Source organism: Synchiropus splendidus, chromosome 7, assembly GCF_027744825.2.
Source record: "Synchiropus splendidus isolate RoL2022-P1 chromosome 7, RoL_Sspl_1.0, whole genome shotgun sequence".
NCBI classification, from domain to species: Eukaryota; Metazoa; Chordata; class Actinopteri; order Syngnathiformes; family Callionymidae; genus Synchiropus; species Synchiropus splendidus.
Window position 1 is genome coordinate 15,401,875 of NC_071340.1, and position 19,026 is coordinate 15,420,900.

General features: G+C 42.1%; 1 protein-coding gene across 9 annotated transcripts in view; it reads left to right on the plus strand.

The window, feature by feature from the left end:
• The window catches only part of trpm3 (transient receptor potential cation channel, subfamily M, member 3), a 134,814-nt gene that overhangs the window by 77,577 nt on the left and 38,211 nt on the right, over positions 1–19,026 (plus strand). For 8 of the 9 annotated variants that reach the window (XM_053869658.1, XM_053869649.1, XM_053869650.1 and 5 more), the window contains exons 7-8: positions 7,386–7,560; positions 7,834–7,957. In XM_053869658.1, coding sequence (XP_053725633.1) covers positions 7,386–7,560; positions 7,834–7,957 — 299 coding nt within the window. Of the gene's footprint in view, positions 1–7,385; positions 7,565–7,833; positions 7,958–19,026 lie in introns of those variants that run through there. The other variant, XM_053869655.1, reaches the window with a different exon arrangement.

The following is a 19,026-nucleotide window of genomic DNA, read 5'->3' on the forward strand; positions in this document are numbered from 1 at the left end:
ACAGTTTGAAGCTGAATCCTCATCTTAAAATTGACTGGTCGCAGGAGCGACTCTGCTCTCATGTGGCTCCTTTGTCTTAGCAGGTGTAAAATGACCCACTCGTAAAAACTGCGCTGTTAATTCTGATGCAGTCATTGAGGCATGAATGAGGCACCTTGACTCCTGCCTGCTCCGTTTCACCTCTGTCACAAGAAAAATTAAACGTATACACAAGTGCCTTTCTATATTAAAATCCTGCATGGAAGGGTGCATTGCAGCTGTATTTGACCTTGACTGACCTTCCTACAGCCGTTTCATTAATAACAGCGTTGGAAAAGGATGAAGTAGCCAGGGTAATTGAATCTTGAAGGTAGAAGTCCTTGTGTTGTAGATTAGCCTCGCCATCATGACCTCTGCAGTAGTGGAGCCCATATAGGAGAAATTACAGTTAAGCTTCCAAGCATGGAAGTCATGAGGGTTGTAAGTCATTTTGTGCAGGTGCCATGAATATCTCGACAGCGACAGTCGCTGGGAACAGGTTGGACCCTAATCAGGCAGATGCAGCCGGGCAGAACAAAGATTAAACTGCTGTTTATTTTCCAAAAACAAAACTCAGCTGTATCCAGTGGAGAAGTCGACGGGCCGCGATAAGGAAATGAGGTGGTAGAGAGCACAACATGAATTTGTCCGCAAAGGCAACTTTTTCAATATGTCAGATATGAAAAGTCCTTCAGTAAAAATACATTCCCTTTTTTCACAACTTTACGTAAACAGTGGGAAACTTTATAAAATGCAGATCCCTAAAAAATGATTTTCCAAGATGCACTTATCTGGGCCCCATCTCATCTGTGGTATAGTTTCATGTGACCCTCAACACATATATTATGTATTAATCGACAGGATTTAGAACGCACTCACCCCCATAATGTAGTGCAACATTTGAAGCTCATGCAAGAGAAAAACATCAAAACAGGGCATAGCCATGACCACTGCTTAGACAGAGGTGCACATCAGCAAGAGAGCAGAGTGAACGCATGCAAAGCCTTTAGATAGACTCTGTATCTCCTTGTGGATACTTGCTCCACCTTGCAGACTCCAGACATCATGGATGGTCTCCAGCTTCTCCCCCACTCAATTCAGGTCTGAGCCATATCTGACCTTCTTTCTCTCCCTCTCAAAAAAACCCAAAAAACATTAATAAATGAGTAACACCCGGTTCTTGGTTAGAGACAGACAGACAACACTGATGATCATGTAACCTCCTCGGCCGAGGAAATAAATAAACATTTAACTCAATATTATACAACCACTTTCACATCCCAAATTAATCCAAATAAGCGGATGTAAAACAGACTAAAAAAGTTGATGCCTGACAAGTAATTTGGTTCAATAGGTTTATATCTTGCCTGTTTTTTTTGTGAAGATGTGTGTTCTTGTTGATCAATAACATTATGAAAAGTGATGGTTTTGATACCGTGACGCTGTTCGAGTGAATCCAGAGTTGATGTGAAGACATCAGGACAGCATGTTCAACTTGTGTACCTCGATTGCTGTTAAGAGGGGTCAGACCACAGGGTTGTTTTTCAACCCCCGTCCGTCACTGCTTCACAGATCGCTGGCCACGGTTTTAGCATTTGGCAAGTCCACGTTTCATGATAATCAAAACAACCCATTGCAGCAAAATAAACCATTTTTGAATTAAGCTTCCCAGAGGAGAGCAGGACAAGTAAACGGCTGTTGAATGCTGGCCGGCGCTAAAAAGCAGAGGGCTGGGAATGTGTCGCAATTTCAGTCACACTGGAGTTCAGCTGGGCAAAACCATGGCTTGCAAGAAATAACAGAAAATGCTGAATGAAAACTCGGAATTGCTTGTTTCTCTTCTTTTAAATATCCTTAGTGGAATGATACCAGTCTGCGGTGGATGACTAGATGTTGGTTGCTGTTACTGCTGTAACAGTCGCAGGAAGTGTAGGTGTTTTAAAAGTGAGAAATTAATTAACAAAAACAACTTTGAGTATATATACGGACCGTCTGCGACTTCATTAAAACACGTGTACAGTTCCTATAGGAACACATAAAACAGGATGACATGTTGACGGCAGTGCTGTCATGATATATTCACTGCTTTATGGTTCATTGAGGCATAGTGCTGACACAGGAATTCACACTGGCACAATTCCATACATGAGAAACGTTCGCACCGCACTTTACATGTGAGTTATCGCTGCGTTTTTATGCGTGATCACGTTTGGATCAATCACGCCGACTCTCTGCAGGCAGTGAACGATGCACATATATCTTGTGTTTTGATATCCTCACACAACGTTTACATACAGGACACCATTAATAAGGAACCAGCAAGTGTGGCTTTTCATTCCCATCCTGCTCCCATTCTCTTTGCTCTTGCAGAAAAAACATCCACACTTGCTGAGTTTTGTCCACCGCCTCTGTCCTTTTATCCTGCCACTGCTTTTTCTCACTTCTCCGCCAAGTTTCCCACTGGAGAGATAAGGAGTGGGCACTGGCTCTAACAGAAAACATAAATAGTGAAAAAAATGGGCTGGGCAGGGAAACAGCATGGGATGAAGGCAATTGAATGGTGCATGAACACTTGGAGAGGCAGAGTGTGTATATATATATATTTATAAACTATTCTAGCCTCACTATGGATTGCAGGACTGGAATGACTAAGATATGCATATCTGCTTCTATATGGAAATAGAGATGGAAGTGGAAATGAATTGTTAAAGCTCAGTCGGAGGTGGCAGAAGATGATCTCTCAGGTGCTCCAGCCATCGCAGAGGACAGATCCTACCCCTGGTGGAACAGTTCAAGTAGCTTGTTCTTGAGTGAGGAAATGATGGAGCTCTGTGCCGTGTGTGTGTTTTGGTCATGATGATTATGGACTGGTTCGATAAAGTAAGAGCTGAGCCAAAAAGGCAAAAATCTCAATTTATGTGTTCATCTAAGTCCCCAACAATGGGCCTGAAGTTTGGGTAGTAAGACAAACAAAGATTGTGGCACAGGTGGATGGACTCATTTTTAGTTATCAGGAGCAGGTATTTGGACAGTAGCACAAACTGACTTGAAAGATTCAAGAGTTGCATTAGAAAAAAAATGACAAACTTGAGTGTGGGTCGACCAATGTGCTTTGTTTAGGGCCAATACCGATCAATATCCTGTGGCTTAGGAAAGCTGAAAGCTGATATTAGGCCGATATTGGGGCCGATATTTGTCCATCAGACTTGGCTTTGGTATTTAGAAAATGATATTGTGGCGATATTGTTTTACATTGTTCAGAAAGAAATAGACTGTATACACTCTTATACAGAATTGTTTTATCAGAGAGCAGAGAAAAATGAACGTGCAATGGTTCAACGGTTCAATAACCTAGTGTGACATAGCCAACAAATTAATGAGAAAAGTGGAAATTAATCCATCACTGATGAAAACATGTTTTAACAAAGACATCAAAAAGAATTATTGAATACCATTTTTAATGCAATTTGCTCCAATATTTCTTTCCTGATGTCGTCCAACTTGGCATTAAACGTGAAATCCTCATATACTGAGAAATGCAGCTTCCCCTAACATATAATGTGATCCAGACCCTCAACTAAAAATAAATGTGAGGATCCCCCACGTTACACAGAACTGCTCCCACACACATGCCCCGGTGAATCGCACTCCAGGCGACACAGCCACCAGACAGGATCCGTCACGCGGTGGATGAGAGAGGTTCGGTAAATTCAACCACACCTGGGGCTGGAAAAGGGACGAAAGCATCGTGGGGTTGTTGGACAAACTGGCTGCCTGCAAACCAAACATGTCAAACAAGTTGAAGGTCCATAGAGGAAATTCATGCTGTTATTTGTACCAACACATTTATTAAATCCAACAACATTTTAGCAGCCACTTGTATCATGTTGTGCATTAGAAGAGGTTGTCAGGAAAATTCAATTATAATGAACTTTAAACTTTTTTGGGGGGCAGGGCATTCCTCACTACTATGATGTGAAGTAGTATATGAAATATAAATATACATCCTCCTTCCTCATAATCAGAGAAGGTAAGCAGAATCGCATGAGATTATAAAAAATTAGATGTGAATATTTGTCATTTCACCATAAGCTAATGATTTTCGACAGAACCTGCTGAACTTCTATCATGAGAAGTTTAAGCGCTGACAGGTTTGTTAAACAACATAAGACATCTTGACAGACACGATGAATGAACACTGATCAAATATTCAAAGCTGCTGCTGCCTCAGTAGGCTGAGAAAGGAGTTTTGTTCTGTTGCTGAATAAAGTATTTGAACAAGATTAATGCTGCGGTATTGTCCCGTGGTCGTCAGTTTCTGGGAGGACAAATGACAAATTACTTTATTAACTGTGTCTAATCAAATTTCAACTTTACACTTTTTGAACAGTGTGTGTGCTTAAGTGCGCTCATATGGTTGCAGCAATTGTAGTGAGGAGATGTGGAAACAGTGATAGAAGATTCCAAAGAGTGCTAGATTCCATTGGTTGATTTATTAACTATTTCGGGTACCAAAACTAGTGGAAGCTGCAGGACGTGGGGGATGCGTGGCGGTATTGTTACTCTGAGACAATCGCTCTGTGTTGTTGCTTCAATCATGCATTTTTCTTTAACTAATATTTGAAGAGAGAATCTTCTTTAATTTTGAAGACAGATTGTAGTAATGCAATGAACATCAACATTGCTGCCTCCTCACTCACTATTGTAAGTTTGTTGTGTGTGTCAGCACTCTTGTTATGGTGCGGTGAAGTCACTCTTGTTTCTGACTGAACACATACTGCATGGGGAAGATGGGTCTAAATTTAAAGGGGTGCTTTAATGCGAGTGCGGTTAAAACTGGAGGCCTTTGGTGCGTTTTGTTCTCACTCAAATCTGGAAATGAACCGCACGATCCAGTTCCTCCACTGGTCACGTGTTATGGCCACTTGCGAGACTTCAAATGTCAACAGTTACATCATTGGCGCATGCCTCGGTGCACCGTTCCCAAAATTACCTCCTGGAATACTTGCAACAAGCATTGAAGTCTCAGCGTAGAGTACACATCATGAGGCATCTCCAAGGCCAATTCTTGATTTGTGGCCTGTTGTGTGTGCTTACACTTTGTGTAACATGTGGGAACACATATCAAAGTACTTGAGTTCTGTGTAAAATCAGATCGGTCCATTACCGTTGTTCGCAGTTACACGTTTACTGCTAACTGTATTACAAGAGAAGAGCTCACGCCTTTACCAGAAACACTAACAGATGGTACAGAGAAATCTTTGTGGGTTGTTTTTTTGTTGCAAAGTTCAGTAGTCATCTCTTCAACTCACAGCTTCTCACAGACTGGATACCATCATAAGCTGCAGGATGTTGGTCTTGGCTCTACAATAAGCATATGATGGGGGACGACCACTACTCAGTATATTTTCCCCGTAGACTTTACCTTGCATGAAATTCACCAGACATCAAGTTCTTATTATTGAAACCCTTGGTAGCCAAACTCAATTATAAAGAGTCGATACTGTTGGAAAATTGTGGTCATGTGACACCATGAGACATTCTACCCCTCTGAAAAAGACAAGGCCCCAAAATACTCTTCTTATGTAACCGTCCTTTTTGCCAAGCTGCGTGACGCACAATGGTGCTGCATCCGAATGCACCATGCGTGTGTGAATATTTTAACCGCACACTTCCCTGCTCGCATGCTGCATGCAGTCGACGCTGGCTCAGTGAATTATGCAGACAAGAGGTGGAGAGGCGGCCCAGCAGTTACGGAACTCACACACCTATGAAAAAAAGCCAAATTGTTTGAGGGCAAGAAAAGTAGAATTGGACTGTAAAACAATGTACAAAGAGAAGGTGCGATTGTGTTGTCTTGGTTTCAGGAGACGACAGAATAGAGCGGAGAGTATTAAAGTTTCATAGAATCACTCTCTTGGGTTTCCATTATGGGTTTTTCACAGCTGTATTTGTTGATATAATCAAAAATGGGAACTGAAACTACAAGAACACAACAGTGTTTCCACCTCTGTGCAGTTAAAACAAATGTCAACACCTTATAATACAAAGATTTTTCAACCTTTTTTTCAGCCACGGTACACTGTTCATTAAAAAAAAATCCAGAGGCACACCACCTGTGGAGCCTCTGCCAAAGTCTTAGTCCCCTTTAGTTTGTTTAAAATTGTAGCTACCGGGCTACTTTTTTTTGGCATGCTATTTGGAGAAACAGCTTGCAGAAAATGTATTTGTTTAGAAATGTCCTCAGAAAGGACTGGGCAATATGGCAAAAGTATGTCATCGGTCCTGTGACGCTGGCGTCACAGGACCGATGGGGAACACTTCATCATTCTGCCGTGAAGGTGTGTAGTCAAGTGAGAGGCGCATCAGGTTTAAAAACTACGAGTAGTTTTTAAACCTGATGCGAAAAAAACTACGAGTAGTTTTTAAACCATTTGAACGGTGTAGGTACCAAATGTGTCCTACCTGCCGCGGAGTGATGGCGTCACATTGGGCATATACGATATCTTTTTTTTTTAATGTTTCAATGAGCCAGATGAAATTGAAATAAAGGATTTCAAGGTGATTTTTACCACATGCGTAGCATTTATTTCCACAAAATACAATGTTTGTCATCGAATCTCTCCGCAGGAATGTATGGAGCTTTGTTTCTCCTTGATATCCCACAAGAAATCACAATAGTCTCCACAGTAGGCACTTATACACATCCAGATACATTTTTATTCATTTACCAGGGAATATATGCATCTATGAAATAAAAACAATATCCCATACATGTAACCCAATCACAACGCGTCTTCAGCTAATGCGGAAGTGGTAGGTCCGATTTGGCAGGGGTGAAAACTCCTTCATAGATGCGTATATTCCCTGGTAAATGAATAAAAATGTATCTCAACGGACATAAACTTAGCAAAGGATTCGATGACAAAGATTGTATTTTGTGGAAATAATTGCTACGCATGTGGTAGAAATTGCCTTGAAATCCTTTATTTCAACGGATGTGACGTCATCGCTCCGCAGCAGGTAGGACACATTTGGCACCTACACCGGGTTTTTCGCTGTGAGTGAGTGTGAGAAGACGAGTATCACAGCAGCGAGTGATGAAGAGAGTCTCAATGCGTCGGTATAGAGCTATAATGTATGACCAAATCCATGTAATATCCTCACACGTTATCATATCGCCCTCCTTTATCTCCGGACAGAGGAGGTGAAACTAGCACACATGACGGTCTCTATCACTGAAATAAACTTACTAAATAATAATAATAATAATAATAAAAAGCAGTTGGCAACAGGTACACTTCTGTTGACATAACAATTCATTTTCTCGCATGCACTGTCTTACTGTGTTTTCTTTCTGGATCTAGGTATTGGTCAAGGTGTTCCAGTGGTTGCTCTGATCGTGGAAGGCGGACCAAATGTCATCTCCATAGTGCTGGAGTACCTCAGGGACACTCCTCCAGTCCCTGTGGTGGTTTGTGATGGCAGTGGAAGAGCGTCAGACATCTTGGCATTTGGACACAAATACTCCGAGGAGGGAGGGTAGGCACCAGCCTCTGTTTACTGTAAAGGGATAACCCCGATCATAGTAATAACTGGGTTTTATTGTCCATGTATTAGACACTGATAGAGTTCATAAAATGCTCATCAGCCGCTTCATCTCACAACATATGTTTCTTACCACGAGGGGATGACGGCACTGAGGCTACCTGTCACCTTGGATTCACATGCTGTCATCTAATCTCATTTAAGTGCCCTCCCTTCTGCTCCCCTCTTCTCTTGACTCTGGCTTTTCTCTCCTTCGCACCTCTGCAGCATAATTAACGAGTCTCTGAGAGACCAGTTGCTGGTGACCATCCAGAAGACGTTCACCTACAGCCGCACTCAGGCCCAACACCTCTTCATCATTCTCATGGAGTGCATGAAGAAGAAGGAGCTGGTGAGTGGTCCACAGCAGTAGACAAAAGAAAAACAAAAAACATCCCGGCTCTTTTGTTGGCACTAATGCATTTAAAATACGTGGCAGTTTATCAATACTACATTAAAACCCTTCTTTAATTCCCTCGCTACTACAAATCTTGGCAGGAGGAGCAGAATAGATTTGTGGAACCAGGCTTTCTCATTATTGCACTTTCATTGAAGCAGTTAATACCTCATCTTTTATGTATGTAATAGAATCTCAAGTGCATGTAAATGTATTCTAATGAAGCTTGGCAGCAAATGGCCTTAACCTTGTAAGTTTGAACCCTTTTAGCAGCGCTTAAGTCAGGACTCACGTCTTGTCAACTGTGGCTGTTGCTCACACCTGACTTCCCCGCTGAGAGTCAGTTGCCTCTGGCTTCTATGTGCGACATACAGTCGAACAGCCACCGCAGAGGCTGAGATGCTGACAAGGGTTGCAAATGTATCCAGGGTTTCTGCTTCATGTAGACCAAGGGTGATAAACTCAAACCTCAAGAGGGCCACAGTGGGTGCAGGGTTTTGTTCTGACACCTTCTCATCAATCTGACGCCTGATCGGTTAAGCTATATGTGTTTGAATTATTGGAACAAAACAGTCAGTTTGACACCCTGAGTTTACATGAAGTGAAAATGTACAAATTATGTTGTATGAATCCTTCATATATTTACATTTATCGACCAGAATAACTGCAGCAAATGACTTGACTCTGCAATATATATGATTAATTCACACTTTGCTTCCTCTGGTTGCTTCTTGAATTACTGTTGAGGGGTAATCGTGGGGCTGCTTCACAATATCCTGGTGGAAAACCGTGGTATCGCATCAAGCATTGACAGTCATCAGTCAGGCTGTCCTGAAGCGAAGACAGGTCATCACAGTTGCAACACTCTGTTGGAGTGACTGTCCTGTGAAGATAACTCAGAGGGAGTGAGAGCTCAATGAGGTGAAGGAGAATCCTACAGTGTCGGCTATTAGTGCATGCTATCAACGCTGTCGATAAATCTGTCATCGAGTCAACCTCATTGGGTTCATTGGGAGGCGACACAAACAACACAATCAAACTCCAGAGGCGTCACGTTTGGGCGAATGTCAAGTGTCCAATTCTGGCGCAAAAGCCTTCCACACTGCATGCTGATACATAGGTATTTCGACTGACTCAAATGTTTCCCCACCGTCTTCCTGTTTGGTGTCGTTCAAAAGGAATGGTTGGTGTTGGTTGAGGATGCGCAAGGGTTATGAAGCTGTACATCTGATACTGTAGAAACGTACTGTTGTACTGCTGTAGCTTAACTCACAGTGTTGAAAAGTTTGTACAATGCACTACATATACAGCGGCACCTCAGTTTTCGAATGTTCTGGAATTCGAACAAGTCGGAGTTCGAACAAAAATTTTGAGATTTTTTTGCTTTGGAATTCAAACGAAAATCCAGAACTCGAACGCCCCCGAAAAAAGCCAGAAAAAACATAACGTGCGCTTTGTTATTGTGTATAAGGCAGCCTCTGTATGCAGACGTGTCCCGTGAGCTCCATTTACTGACTGTTTTGTCTTCATATTGAGGTGTAAAACCTTTCCTGCCTCCACACTGGACCGTGGTAGAGTGTCACAGGGGAGGCACTCGCTCTCCACACCTCCGAGGCTCCACTCCAGGGTTTGATGTCCTGTTGTGGGCTGGAGCTGGGACAGGGATGAGGCGAGTCTCAGACAGAGCGTTACTTGGTTTATGACTTCGTCACAGCCAAAATGCACAGAGCCGCACATTCAGAGCAGGAAAATATTCCTTGACAATGGGAAATGAAAATTGTTTGGAGGAAGTGTTGTGGGCTACGTTAAATGACATGGGCTTTGAGTTTGACTCCAATTCTTTATACTGTACAATCCATGCAGTCATACTGTCATTTTTCCTAGACGACCTTATTTAGACAAAGGTGTTTGTCAAAACATAACTGCTCGTGAGTCAATTCCTTTCAAAGGATGTGTCCTTAGTCTCAGAGAATAAAAGGTCATCTTGGTGTTAAACACCTTATCTTCACCTGATAAAAGACTTGAATTTCTAAGCCTTCTGACACTGTGTAAAGATGGACCCTTGCGCGGCTTGATCTGGTGCCATAGTACTGTACACAGAGCAATTCGAATAAAATCTTGAACCAAAGAAACAAGGAATTGTGCTCGGCAATGATCACGCTCTTGCAGCACGTCAGTGGATTGATTTGTTCCACAGTGGGGCTCCAGTAGCTGACGGATGCTCACTCCGCCCCAGTCTCTGAACACAATACACAAAAACACAACAATGTAGTGAATCATTTAGCAGAAGCAGCTGTAGAGTGGAGATAATCTCATCCCATCTCTCTAAACTTCACACAACCTCGACTGTACAGTTAAATGATCCATTCCCTCACAGTGCTCTCCATCTGGCAAAAGAAGCTCAGTGGCTTGGAAATACTGAAGTTGTGTAGAGTTGGGTCGATTGACGGATTAGAAAATGTGGGCCATACTATAAAATAAACACATTTTATGCTCCAATCGTCTACTTCTACAGCATCCTTTTTTAGACAATCATGTTACAAATATGCTTTAAAACGAATACTTACGATTGTTCAACAGAATCAGAATCAGAAAACTTTATTAATCCCAAGGGAAATTGTGTTCATAACATGCTCTGTACACAACATATCACACTACATTTAAAAAAATAATAATAATATTATAAAGTGCAAAGAAGCTATACAAAAGTGTTTGTGAACCATGTGCAAGAAAAATGCAGTTCAGGGATGTTTTGTACAGTTTTATTGCCACAGGAAGAAAGGAGCTCCTTTGGCGCTCATGGGTATTGGACCAGGAACGGATGGAGAGGGCGGGTGATGTTGTCCTGGATGCTCCTTAGTTTCAGGAGCATCCTTCTCTCCATAACCGTCTCCAAAGAGTCCAGTTTCGCCCCCACCACATCACCAGCTTTGCGGATGCGTTTGTTGAGTCTGTTAGTGATCATGATGATGTTTCCATGTTCTGTGAAGGTGAGATGTCACTCATTTACTCCATATTTCAAGAGTTGGACTATCAGACTGAGGATTTGCCTCTACATTAGAAGAGATGCATCTTTCTGGAGCCCTGCTTGAAGAGAATGTTATATTAGCATGTATTTTCTCTCTTCATCTTCCTCTATTGGAAATTTTCTAGTAACATGCTTGTGTAAGACATTTAAGTAGGGCACGTTTCGGGACATTTTCAAGTGATCTACCTCTTTATTATCGACATTATCATTATATTGCGTGGCTAAAGAGCAGCCCTTTCCTATTAGCTTCCTCTCTGAGCCGCATGAAAACCTGACTCCGTGACACAAGTTCACACGCTCAAGCTCACATTTCATAGCAACACAAGCATTAGAGCAAAAAATAGCAATAAGAGTTCTGTTAAAAAAAGGCAGCATGAGGTATGGGTGTACTGTAAGAGGAAGCAATTGCTGCGTTTACATGGACCAGTCAGAAAAATGCCTAATCTGAATGAAAATGCTTCATGTGAACACGTCCTTTCCGATCAAATGCCCCAGCTTCATAATTCAGCTCCTTAGGCTCCAGAGGGTTTATGCCAATCTTTGATTTGGTCAGCGTCCATGTGCACACTCCCGTGTGTCTGCGCACGCTTAGCCCTTAGATGAGCAGTAAATAAATTCTTAACCCAACTGCTGACTGCAGCGGGTGAACATGAGTATCGAAATATAAAGGTGAAAAACAAAATGACGGGGGATCTCTTGACTAGAGCGCGTTGCTTGGTAATGAATAGTGGTTTGGTTACAAATGGATAGACGAAGTGGTGTCTTCTTCTACGCCTCTGGTTATTTAAAACACCTGCGTCCGCACTTCATGCACGTTTGCTGAAAAATAACAATGAAAATCCAAATTAAACCTTGAGAAGTTTGCACTCGGCCATTTGGGTCAGGTCGGTCCCTATGGACAGACAGGAAATCATCATTCTGCAAAACAAGCAAGGCCTCACTTTCAGATTCAAGGAGAATTCATGGCCGTCATTTCCGTTACTCTGCTGGTTAGTGGTCATGTTACAGACGGGCAAGAGAGCATCACATAGTCGTAACGTAGCCGATGGGACCAGCATAGACGATCAGGTACTTACCGCACGTACTCCAGAATGCTCCTCTAAACTGCATAGTATCCTCTCGCATCATGAAAATAGGGATGAAAGAAAAAAGAGTGCAAGAAACTGCAGCTATTGGTATTTGTAAAGTGGATTTTGAAGAGTTAGACAAATAACAAGCTTGTGTTATAATGTCGAGAGCATTGTGAGAATGTAAAATATTAGAAGGTTAACTGCCAAAAACATTTGAAAATGTGTTGCAAAAAATCTTTAAAATATCAAGAAATAGACTCTGAAGGTATGATGAAATCAATAACAATAAATTGAATGTTTTGACGAAAGAAAGATGATGTGCAGTAATGTGCGGCGTCATGTTTCAGGGTCTTCCTCGTAGCCTGATGGTTTAAACAGCAAAGCTTCCCGCCCCAGATGGATTGTGTGTCCTTACTTCATGCAGGGAGTCTCACAAAGCCAAGTTGATGATAGTTGTTGAAGCAAAAAAAGCAGTTTGGATGTGTCACTTTCTTCCCTCGGCACTGCAGTCACCAGCCTCCCGTTTATCTTCGGGGATTGGACTCAGAGGTGTTCCCTCTCGACATTATTGTGAATGTGCCGTGCGTCTGTGTGGAAGATTAGACCCTAGGAACTGTGTCGAGGCAAGTGGGAGGCTGGGATAAAAAGGGAAATACGATGAAATATACCAAGTTAGGGAGATGATATTTCACTTCCCATCGCAGGGAAGCCCCTTGTTTTTAGGGTTCACTGTAGATATGAGCGCTTTGTTGATAGATGTGAGTTAGATTATGGCAATTGAGAGGTGGGTGCAAGACGGTTTGTGACATAGAAAGTTGGAAATAGGGCTGATGGGAGCGGTATGAGGGGATGAATACCAGCGTGGCATGGCGAGCGCATATAGAGCGCAGGAATCTGAAAGGGACATTTCCTCCAACAAAACAAATGATCCAGAGTTGAATAGCGATAACTCCCAAGTTTCCTCTTTAAACTTTGATTTAATGAGCTCCGTCAGTGGCACTGGAACATCAACCACTGATATTATGGTCCATTTTACTACACGTTTGAAGTCTGGATTTGTAATTCGGGACGCTCTCTGATGTTAGCAGGGACGAGTGATCGAGAGAGAACGCTCAATTGGAGAGTGTTCAGCTGACAGCTGACATTTGGAAGGAAGAATTTGACCGACATTCAACTGTGAAACACTGAGTTTGTCGCTATAGCGGTTTTGACTAATGTGACATAACAGTTCCTAAATCTGCTCTGACTTGGTGGTGCTTGTGGAAATGTAGGTTTGTAGAATATGTTTTTGGTGTTATGTAATATGTGTGAGGGGAAAAAAAGGCTCTTCAAAGTCTTCCTCGACTGAATCCTGACAGTGTAAACAACATTGAGTTTTGCAAACAAGCTGGATTAAATCCATCGCCTTGTTTGCCCGTGCCGCGAAAAAATAAGTTTGAGTGAGAGGGAGCGCGGCAACAACAGCGTGGGTCTGTCTGCGTGCCAGGTTGCCCCCGCTTTTATTCTTCTGGCTGCTCAATTGGATTTATAAAGTTAACTGGCGAGGAGAAAGTTCTTGTTTGGCTTTTTTCCCGCTTCTTATTTTATTCACGTTTTCATGTTCTCTTCTTTCTCTAATGTATTACCACACTGCTCTTTTGTGTTGCTGCACAATGCTGTAATTTAACAATACTACATTGGACATGTTGCTCTGTTTTACAACTTAACAACAGCCTTTCCCTCTTCTTACTGTGGGATGTTTCACTTCAGGAGGCTTTCATTTTTAAGCATTTATATTTTTTGGCCTTAAATGTTTGTCTGCCATGGATTGTATACAGTATAGTCAAGCAGGTAGAAGTGGTGGAGGAGGAAGAAGCAGCTGGAGGAGTTTCACAATCCCAGCTGTGTGTACGAATACAAGTAGAAAGGCTACTGGCAGGAAAAACCCTCCACCTTATTTTATAAAACCCTGCTGCGGTTTCCTAGTATTATGTCGCTGCAGAAACAAGCATGTGTTTGTATTGTTTCGTATATTGATTTGGATTTTAGAATGTCAAATGGAAGTTAAACAACTATCGCTGTTAATGTCGTACGGGACAACTTTATAGTTAGCAAAATAAAGGTCAGGGTTTGGGCAAACTCACCCCCACCTTGGCTACTACTCTTATCTAGCAACCCATCCTCACCCCACAGGGTAATAGATATTGATGTTGGGAAAGTGGACTTTTACGTCCTATACTGTCAACAAAGGCAGCATTCAGCATTGCACGTTGAGGCATAGGCGTTGACATTGAATTAAAAACTGTCTCCGCATGTTGCATTCCACCCAGGGCGTGCACAGTGGGATTGCAAGGCTCGGGGAAATTTTAAAAAATGGTGGCGTTTCACAGTCTTTAAATAGCAATTGACATGTTGTTGAATGCAGAGCCATTTATGGCTTACTGAAGCCCAGTCACCGTCCTTTTATTTCCCAGCCACGGAAGACAGGCCATGTGCTCCAATTGAAAATGCATCAACATGTACGATGAAGGCTGCCATTGGCGCAAGTAAAGGACGCTAAAGTCCACTTTCCCAACGTCAATATATTACACCATGGGAGTGAGGATGGGTTGCACCTCCTTAGTTTCCTCCATTTGTTGACCACTCCTTAGCTCTGCCCTCCTCCACCTGTGGTTCTGAAGAAGCAATGCTCTCAGTAGAGCAGGCGAGTGAGTTAGCTCTGGGTGGTTCTCAAAAAAACACTGTGTAACATCTTTGACATGCAGTAAGTTTGATCTGGTTTTGCGTAGATTCATACACCGATTCAAAATCCTTGATTTTTCATGGACTGGTCTGGAACATGACTTACAACTTACATTCCCATTATTGAGCATTTTTACAAATAGCATCTGTTTTCAACATTTCTTTGATCATTTTCTGTCAGAACTGACTGATTTTTTTTTTCATGAGCAAAGTCTTCAACCCTTTATCCTTTTCATCACAACTTATCTGTCCAGCAGAATTGGTTAGCGAATGATAACGGATAAAAGACCAATTTTACGCAGCATTTAAATTTAGTTTCACACCGTGATATCGTACTGCGAATCCCATCCAAAAAGGCATTTAAAAGACGAACTCATGTGAGCAGTGACTTCATTCCACATCATGAAACAGGCTTTTAAGTCTGTTATGGGTCACAAAGTAATATCCAAGTCTGTGACTCAAGAAAACAGGAAGGAACACACCACTGAAGCTCAGGAGGAGGAGGCCATTAACAATGCATGCAAATGTTCCAAGCAACACCAGACAATATTGCGTCGCAATCACATTCAGCATGGAGCAGCTGACATTTCCGTGAGACTCGCAACATGTATTGTCTGCATTGTAAATGTATTCAACCAGTCACTTGCCTCCAAATATGAAGGCAGGTTTACCATGTAGAATTGTGGTCAATGAGGCTCTTTTTATTGCTCTCTTTCTTCGCCCCTCCCTCTCCAGTCCCAGTATCGCCCGTCCTGGCATGAATAATGGAGAGCTGTATATACGTTATATGATTAATTTGAGTGAAATATTCAAGAGGAATCCACGAGAAGAAGTGGTAGGGAAACATGACCAAATAGTTGCTGTTGGATGGGAGGAGGAGTCGGAGGGAAAGAGAGGTGTTTCAGAAGGAGAGCCAATGAAGTCTAGCGACAGACACAAAGAGAGATGAATAGTCCGGAGGCCGAGCGACCGCTGCTTTGATTAGGGAAGTGCTCATTTATTTTCATTTTCATTAGCCATTGAACTTTTTATCCAGTGTTTTGCCGTTTACTCCTCATTGGAAAATGGTGCCTGACACTCATTCTCCACACTGATCCCGCTGTGCTATTGTACTGAGTGGTGGTGCATTTCTCTGTGTGTGCTCCACATGTCATGTGTGTGCAGGGTTTTTGCTTGTTGGCTGAATATTTTCTAATCAGCCGGGCTCACTGAGGCATGTGGAGCACTTTGCTGATCCTTTAAGCATGTAGCTTAGCGCCTGGGAAGATCCAAGAATCCCCCAACAGTCACACAGTGAAAGATTGCATTCCCTCTCCCCTTTTCATTTCTAATATCCGTCTTCAATGTGTCAACAGCAGAGCACCCGCCTCCTGGCTCCCACTTGTCTCACGCACGCTTCCCATTTCCCACTGTCTATCGCCAATCCCTCCAAATCTTTTGTCGGCTCTCTTCTCCCACTTCTTCTTGTCGTTCCGGCTCCTGCTCTGGCTCTTCCTTCCTTGTCACCTGAGAGATAGAGTGTGACAGACTCCAGTCAGGGGCCTGTCTGTTTCTTGTTGACCCCCGAGGTGATGAGTGTCAGGGTGCATGCTGGAAATGTCAAAAAGAAACAAAAAAAACTGTACTGTACCATGAAACAATACTATGAATTTGGGTGCCTTAGCTTCAAATTGGAGTGTTCATTTTAATAGAGGGGCCCTTTGACCAGCCCTCATGAGGACCATACACACGGTATGCAGTCAGTATCTTTGTCTGTGTCACATATACCTGTGAACCTGTCGCTTTTCAATGATCTGCTATTGAAATGAAGGAGCTAATGCTAAACTTAAGGTTTGCACCTGTGGATCTGCTCTTATATTTTCATTTATGTCCATCTTTATCTTTAACCAAACCCCAAAAACAAGGTGGAGTTATGGCACTTTCGTTCTGGGTCTGGATATATATATATATATATATATATATATATATATATATATATATATATATATATATATATATATATATATATATATATATAGAGAGAGAGAGAGAGAGAGAGAGAGAGAGAGAGAGAGAGATAGAGATTTAAAATGTAATATTTAAAATAAAATAAAAGATCGTTAGACTATATATTATACATGCAAATCTAGGAAAAGCACATGTGTTCTTTGAACAGAATTACGTTGTCCTTCCTTCCTTCTGAGCGTCCACTGGAATATTAATTACCCACTCTATGCAGACACTGAAAGGCTTTAAATGGGTGCAAAAATATTCAAGCTGGTTCGCACCTCAGTCAGAGGTCGCAGAAAAATGTGTGGAAAACAAGGGAAAGAAAAAGCTAAAAAAAAAAATGCTGCACATTGAAGTGACTGCATTTTTAAATAAAAAAAATATAAATGTAAATTACTATATTTAATATTGAATTTAAATCTCATTTCGCTGGAAGTCAACAAAATAGCGCACAAAATGAGCCAAAAACGGATCGATTTTTCTATCAGTTTCTTTTGTTCTTCTGCGAGCAGGTTATGTAAATGATCTGCTCATAAACCGAACAACATCTGTTGTGACAACTCCTGGTCCAAACAAGCGCCACTCAAACCGAGAGAGGTTTCCTTCTTCTTTATTCAGAAGCAACACTTCGGATTCCTCTGCTCCAGCAGAAAGGTGATGAAAAATCCTTGCAAGCTGCCTGTTTACTGAGCACACACTCATTGATGTCCCTCTGTTGGGTCATTGGGATTAAATTAGATCCTCGCGTTGTCACATATGTAGGTTGTGGTTGTTTGCTGAGGATTACCGATCAGAGATAGAACATTCCCACAGGGTCACCTTGGGAATAAGATGGGAGGAGGAAGAAAGACGCAAGGAGGAAGCAGCCGAAGAAGAAGGGGGGAGTTTGCAGAAAGAAGGATGCCAGTGGGAGGTTGTTGTAAGATGAGTGGAAGAGAGAGCGCATGTGCGGGCGTGTGGTCGTGAGGAGAACAGAGGTAGAGACGACTGAGCCTGGAGGGAGCCACACACTGGAATCATCATCTTTCCATGATGACACTTCCGCCCGCCTGTTCGACAGGAAGTGGGAATTACTCCTGCTATTCCTTCTTTGCTGGACCAGCTGGAGGAAATCCCACACTGTGAAAACACACGTACCCACGCACACAAACAAGTCGTCGTAATTACACTGGATTTAAAGGATTCATTTGATCTGCTTCCAGTTTTGTTGCTTTCCTTTGTAACTGTGGGTAATTAGCTTTGAAATTAAAATAAAGAGATGGACTTAGGTTTGGATTTTGAAGAACGATGGACTTTTTTTAGAACCTTTTTTTCTTGATACTACGTGACACTCAAGCGTAGTCCAATTCTGTTCTTTTACTATCACTATAATGATAGTAACATAACAGAATTGGAAAGGTACTGGTTAGACAAGGCGGTCTGTGGTGGATGAGGAATTCTTGTACAGTCTTCAAAAGGATGAATGTGGCTCCACCACTGCAGGATTATTTCCCCAGAACCTAAAACACGATTTATAGGTAGCGTACCAAAAATACATTCTGCCTGCTGTCACTAAAGGACATGTCAAACTTAAGGACCAGGGCCCAAATCTGACCTGCCAAGTCATTTTACGTGGCCCACAAGAGCTTTAAATAATCCTGAAGAATGAATGAATCAGTAATTGATTTGAAACTGAATATTAAAGAAAAAATACTGTGCATTTAAAGTGCAATGAAGTTGTTTATATCCTGTGTTTGTTGCACATTTATACATTATGGTTGGTTACTAGATCATCTTGGCATCATATGAAAATACAATGAAGAAAAGTTATGGATAGTGAAAACGTTAGTTACCTGAATGTAACTTCAGTTCCATGAATAGCCTTCTAAGGGACATGTATGACACAGAACTAGCGTGTTCCAAAAGTGGTCGACCCAACCGTCTATCTCAGTCAGTCAGTACAATTGTTTAATCACAAAATGGAAGACAATCAATCCAAAATTGGAAATAGGTCCAATGTATAGCAAAACCAGAAACAGAGGCTGGTGCATTGAGGGGCAGCAGCAGAACTTTAACTAAGTGAGCTGGATCAAAGGCGAGAACAGAAAGGAAAGTTTTAAAATGCTGCACTAAGAAATTGAAGCAGAAATATGGGACGAGGCGACCAGTACCAACTGCGGCGATAAGATCCTCTTACGATCCGTACATGGACGGCACGTTCCTTACAACCTTCAGAT